Genomic DNA, 6762 nt, shown 5'->3' with positions numbered 1-6762 from the left:
GAGGGGGAGGAAGAGAAGATAAAGTGGGGGGGGGGAAGAGAGGAGGCAGGAGATGCAGGTAGGAAGAAAGATAGGAGGAGGAATGGGTGGGAGAAGAGACAGGAAGAAACAAGGTAGAAGTGAAAGAGGAGCCAGGAGAAAATAAAGTAGGGATAGAGGAGATGAGGCGTTGAGAAAGGCAGGAGGAGATGGGATGCAGGAAGAAGCGGCAGGAGGAAGAGATGGGGTGCAAGGGGAGAGGAGGAAATGGGGGCGAGGGAGATGGGGGAGGAGATCTGAGTACAGAAGGAAGCAGAAGATGGGGTGGAGAGAGGAGGAACAGGGGATAGGGTACACAAGGGAGAGGAAGCAGGAGGAGATGTAGTTCAGAAAAGATGAGATGGGATGCAGAGGGTAGAAAAAAGGAGGGAGAAGAGTCAGGAAGAGAGGATAGAGGAGGGATGGCAGCAGGGAGCTGAGGGAAAGAACAGTGTCGGAGGCCGGGGTCAGAGGATGAGGTGGATGGGAGAGGACACCAATGCGGGACCCCAGAGGAGGAGAAACGGCAGGGACAGAGCGGAAGAAGCTGGGTCAGAGGTCCCGGCTCAAGCTGTTACGGTAGGGTTAGACCTTCAGGCCTGGCGCCTCACCTTCTCCAACAACCCGCTCTTGTTGCTGCCGACTCGCCCCAATGACTGAGGAGGTGAGAACGATGTCCCGGACGTAGCAGCCGACACGGGCTGCGTGGAAGCCCCAGCCGCGGTCGACGCAGCCATCTTGTCTCTCTCTCTCTCCCTCCTCTCCTACTTGTCTCCAGCCCATTGGCTGACGCTGACGCCCCGCGCAGGGGCCGGCGGGATTCGTAGTTCGGTTGAACACCGGGAGTCGTCGACGGAAGCTGGCCGCGATGCATCTTGGGATTTGTAGTCTCTTGGGTCGAGCCTCCGGTTGCTGGCGACTGGACTCCGTGGCGTCTTGGTTGCTAAGGGGAGAGGAAGGGAAATGGCGCAGCCAAGGAGCAAGCCGGGTCCGGGCCCAGGCCCTGACTCCGGCCGCGGAGGAGAAAAAAGCGACTGAATCACAGTACCCAGGACGTCTCCTTCCCGGGAGCGTGGTAGGAGGAGACGCTGCCGGGTCAGGTGCGGCTGAAAAGGTCTTGGGGCTCGGGGGTGAGGGAGGACCAGAGTGGTCGCGGAATGGAAGGCGATGGCCGTGAACCGTGGCTGTAACCTTGAATATTCTGGCCCTGGCGCAGCCTTCGGCCCTGCCAGCCTCTGCCCTTGCAGTGCAATCTTGCTCTCCTTGGATGCCGGCTTGTGCTTCCTCTTCATCAACAGATGGGTCGTGCTCCCCAGTATCTTACACCTCCCAAGGTAGTCTTGATAGTATCAAAACCCATTTTTGCAGTAGTGTAGGCTGTGTAATGCCCTCCTTCGGGTAACCCTGCCACCTGACTCTGACTGGCATTCAAAACCTTTCCCAAATTTGTCCCCTCCTACCTGTATAGTCTTCTTACACCTTAGGCCTCCCCTCACCTTTACAGGGATCTCTGGTGACCAGCTTCCTTGCTGCTTCCCCCAAAGGACACTCCATCCTCATGTCTTTTCCCTGGCTGTCCCCCATACCTGGAATGCTCTCCCTCCTCATCTCTCTTTCTGGCTTTCCTGGGTTCCTTCAAAGTCTCACCTTTTTCAAGAAACTTTTTCTGCTTCTCTATCTCCCACCCATTACCTTTTCTCTGAGATTACCTCACATTAACACTATGGGCATAAATATTTTCATGTTGTCTCCCTCGTTAGGATGTTACATTTTTTTGAGGGAAGGGAGTGCGGTTTTGTCTTTCCTTGTATCTCCAGAGTTTAATAGTGTTTGGAACATAGTGATTTAAAAGCGGTTAAGAAAATACTTGTTGACTAATTGACTGACAGTTTGGGTTCCCTACTGAAATAGAAAAAAAAAATGAAAGAAAGAAGAAAGAAAGAAAGAAAGAAAGAAAGAAAGAAAGAAAGAAAGAAAGGAAGAGAAAGGAAGAAAGAAAGAAAGAAAGAAAGAAGTAAAACATCCCTTTATAAACTTTAACACATTCCCCCCAAAATGATAAAGTGCCAGAGGGAAGACTGGTTGCCCATTGAGTCCATAAGTGGAGAGGTGCCCCTGTAGGAAACACATGTGGTCAAAAACATCTGGTTCTGTGTGATGAAAGGAATATATCCCCTTGTGATATCCTGGAATTGTTCCTCAAGGGGTACATCTCTTTTGAGTGAGTTGCTCTGCTGGGACTACTGGAACTCTCTTGCATGGAAGGCAGAGCTCTTTTCCTTAGAATGTCCAGAATTGCCAGCTCTGGGAACATCTAAAATCTTGGCCTATGATAGTTCTATGTACTTTCAGAAAGTACACCCATAATCAGGAGTCTCAGCTCCAAGGCCCACCATCTCCCAAGTAGAGTCCCATCTTTAGTCACTGGACTCCTTTCTACTAGATATTACCATGTGTGTCTGCTGTAAAAGGCCAATAGCGATATGGGATTATATCTTAGAAACATACTGTTCTCTCCTAGAGGCAAACAGAAAAAGGTGAAGAGTTGAGTCAATAGCTGAGGCTTTCCTCCAGAAATGACTTACTAAAGGACATCAGGCAAAGACTTAGAAATTGAGGGGATGCCCTTCAATGGAGAATGAATGAACAAGTTGTGGTATATGATTGTGATGAAACTATATGATATATATACCATATATAATGTGAAATAACTAGCAAGATGGTTTCAGAAAAACCTGGGAAAAATTCTGGGAACCGTTACAAACTGAAGTGAGCAGAACCAGGACAACACAGTACAGAAAAACAACAATATTGTAATAATGATCAACTTCAAATGACTTAGCTATTCAATACAATGATCCAAGACAATTCCAAAAGACCTATGATGAAAAATTCTATTTCAGATAGAAAACTGATGAATTCTGAGTGCATATTGAAGCGTATTGTTCTTATTTTATTTCTCTCACTTTTTTGCAACATGGCTAATACAGAAATATTTTGTATGACTTCACATATGGAATCAGTATCATATTGGTTGGCTACTCAAAGGGATGGGTTGGAGGGAAGGAGAGAATTTGGAACTCAATTTTGTTCAAAATAATGTTAAAAATTAAAGGAAAAAAAAACTGAAGGCTACCAGGGCCAGCCAGTCACTAGAAGTTCGCTATGTACTATCAATTGCCTTCTTCCAATTCCTACTGACCTTTAATTCTATCAGGTTGGATTGAAGAACTTCACACTTTATTGTCAGATTGATTAAATAATTCCTTTACATTAAAATTATCACGAGAAACTGATTTTTGGGTAAGAACATAGGTTTATTGATTATGTCAGGTTTATTGGTTAGACACATCATAACCAATAAAGTGATATAAATCTCTATGTTTATCTCTTGAAAAAACAGAGACAACCTAAGCTGGGTCAGCCTACATAATAGATTTTTAGGCGCTCATTATTCAGTCCCATCCTTGACCATGCCAAGTCATCTTTAATTAGTAATAGCTAATTAAGAGGTGGTCCATCAGACCCTCAACCCTTTCCCATACTGACAGGTAGACAGTCACATCCAAAGGAAAAGAATCCTTGTCTTTTTCATCTATTAACCAAATTCTGTTAAAAAGGAAGACATTCTTTGGAATTCCCAAATCCAAAGAAAATACAAAAAAAAAGGAGTAGACTAGATGCTATCTTTGACCCAGATTCTAAACACAGAAATACACCATAATTCTCCCTAATACATAGGAACTAATACAGTATATGAAAAATCAGTTCTCACAATTGCTCCCTCTACTTCTTGAGGAAATTGGATCTCAAATGAAGCATCCCAAATATGATGACTATACATTATATGGTGGGCCTAACTAAGACACTTGAGCATTTTATAACATGATGTCAAAAATGACTGATAGACACAGTGACAGGTAGCCATTAAGGGGGCACTCCCCTTCTGGTACAAGATTACATACTAAATAATGGCATATGGGAGAAACATGAAAGAGATAAGTGAAACAACCCCTACTGTCCAGTCCATTATATCCAAGGACTCAAAGTCTCATGAGGCAGCAGCCTGATTCCTGGGGTCTACTATTGTTGTCATCTTTGACCATCTGAAGTCATGCTGGTCCTCAGAGGAGCTGCTCTGGCATATCTGCTTTCTTCTGGGCCACAGTCACTGATAACCTTTTCCCCTAAGATTGCTTGAAAAATAGATCTTAAAACAATTTTAACTCAGTCCTTTAAATTTTGCTGTGCCAATAGTTAGTTAGGTCAGACGGTGAGAGCAAACTCAAACCTTCGGATTCTAATTGTTCTGATATAAAAGATATCCAATTATGGATCTATACCACTAAGCATTTATATTTCCTTTTTGTACTTCTGTCCAAACCAAATACTTGTTTTGGAAAACTGCCAGAAACAAACTGAAAAGAACAAAGTTGACATATACCCAATTTTTTTTCAATTTAGCATTAGAGCACTCTCAATGCCTTAGAAACAATTAGAAACAGATTTGATATAATCATTTGATCTTTTCTACTTTCTTCAAAAACTTTCTTTAAATATATCACTTGCACTATTTATTATTATGTGTTTTTATTGATTACTTGCATTGTTTGCCATTATTCCATTTAATCTCCTCTTTTAATTCTTAATCCCCTCTCAGGAGAATGAGATTCTGCAAAGAATCTTATAACATTCTTTGCAAACATGGGGCTTTTGTGCTTAAGCTAGATGGACACATACTTGAATTTACCCAAAAGATGTCTCACCCTTTTATTATAGTAAGAGACTTGGGATGGGATCCATAAAAAGCTCAGCAAATTATGTCACATTGTAGCAAACAAGTTATGTGTAGTGAAACATCACCAGTTTCTAACCATGCTCAAAATAAACTAGATATTACACCCACACAGGGTGATGCCCTTAGATTTTCTCCATACCCTTGTGTAATCTACTTGCATTGCAGAATGTATCCCATATACAAGTGTTTGTATTACAACAAATAACAAGATACCACTTAGAAATAACAATAGATAGGACAGAAATCATTTTTCTCTAAGATAAGTGATTGCACACAAGTCTTCTGTCTCAGAACAACAACAAAGCTGCTGAACCTTATGAAACAATGGAATTATATCCTAGTTTAAAATGTTGCCTTCTCTATACCACTCTGAGATATTAGAAGGATTTTAAATAATTAATGAAAGATTGCCTAAATACTTAAACTTTGGGGCATAAAAAGAATCATAATTTTAGGTTGAATAACTTTGATCCTACAAACGAATAGCTCAGATATTTTTCATCTTTCAACTAATAAAGATTCAATATAGTGTTTGTATATTTCACTGATCATTTGTTCTGATTATAGAGAGTTCTTATAAGAAGAAGAAGAAGGACATGGTTACAGCCAGGGGAAAATGATCCCCCAGTCTGATATAAATTCCAAGCAAGAGTTGTGGAGATGCTAATTGCATTGACAAAAAAACTGCATCAGCCAAGCTTAGAATCAGCCAGGTTTTCTATCCAAGCAAAGGAAGGCCAACATCTGCCCACACAGAGAGCTGCTTCCCCAACTTTTAACTACACCTGCAGATCACAGACATCACCCCCACAGGGCTGCTGGCATAAGGAATCATTGCCTTAACAGCATGTCCTGATGAGCATAGCTGGAATCAGACTCAGAATAATATCAATTATAATCCCAAAAGATTTCACTTCAGATAGCAAATTTCAGTACTCACAGCCAGGGCTAAATTATTTCTCACCTGGTATTTCAATAATAAAGTTTATCAGGTCTTAGAATCTTGCATCTTCTCCAACAGGCTAAACTTATCCTGACTGTATTTTGGAATCCTGTGTAAAAAGGGAATATATGATAGTTTTCTCAAAATTCTGAAAGAAAAATGGGCAATTGCTTTAAATCTCCAGACAATATACAGATGCATATAGTTCTAGTTTATAATTCCATTGTAAAAACATCTCTGTAATGTATAATTAACCAGTTCAATAAACTAAATAAATTCTTTTTTTAAATTTTTAAACCCTCATATCTTTTATATATATCCTTCTGTATTAATTTTTTTTTATTTTTGCTATAGGGCTAGGCAATGGGGGTTAAGTGACTTGCCCAGGGTCACACAGCTGGGAAGTGTCTGAGGCCGGATTTGAACCTAGGACCTCCTGTCTCTAGGCCTGGCTCTCAATCCACTGAGCCATCCAGCTATCCCCAACTAAATAAATTCTTGATTACCTCCCCACTCAGATACTTACTCTCCCTCTAGTCAAGGAGTAGTTAAAATGGAAAAAAGGGATAAGAATTTAAACTGGTATATTCTAAGTATACAAAGAAATTTAAATAGATCACTGCAATTTTCTCTTTAAAAATACTCAATTGATAAAATAACTTTAATGAATTAATTTATCATTTCTATAAATAGCCAAATAACTTCAGAATAAGACTTAATGCTTCAAAATTAGAATTTAGAACCAGAATTAGAATTTGTTAAAACATTCTCTGTAATTCCCAGATATTGGCTACTATCTGGAAATACATGCAAGAAAGAGAAAAATAATTTGCCTGTTACAGAACAAACAAAAATAAAGATTTTTCTACAATATTACAGAGACAGAAAAACTTTAAAAAGTAGGCACACAGTATATAACAAAATAAACTACTGTATAATTTTGCAATGATGGTAAATGCCAAATAAACAAAATATTAAATGTAACTAGCTTAAATAAGCAAAA

At 40.5% G+C, this 6762-nt stretch overlaps 1 protein-coding gene across 1 annotated transcript in view; it reads right to left on the bottom strand.

The window, feature by feature from the left end:
* SPCS2 (signal peptidase complex subunit 2) overlaps positions 1 to 759 on the bottom strand; it is a 32415-nt gene extending 31656 nt beyond the window's left edge. The window contains exon 1 of the mRNA XM_044668144.1: positions 630 to 759. Within this exon, the coding sequence (XP_044524079.1) occupies positions 630 to 755 (126 nt within the window). The 5' untranslated portion in view covers positions 756 to 759. The remainder of the gene's footprint in view (positions 1 to 629) is intronic.
* Between the last annotated feature and the right edge of the window lie 6003 nt (positions 760 to 6762).

The sequence above is a fragment of the Gracilinanus agilis genome, chromosome 3, assembly GCF_016433145.1.
Source record: "Gracilinanus agilis isolate LMUSP501 chromosome 3, AgileGrace, whole genome shotgun sequence".
Taxonomy (NCBI): Eukaryota; Metazoa; Chordata; class Mammalia; order Didelphimorphia; family Didelphidae; genus Gracilinanus; species Gracilinanus agilis.
The sequence above is the reverse complement of the archived record's forward strand: the minus strand, read 5'-3'. Positions and strand labels throughout refer to the sequence as shown.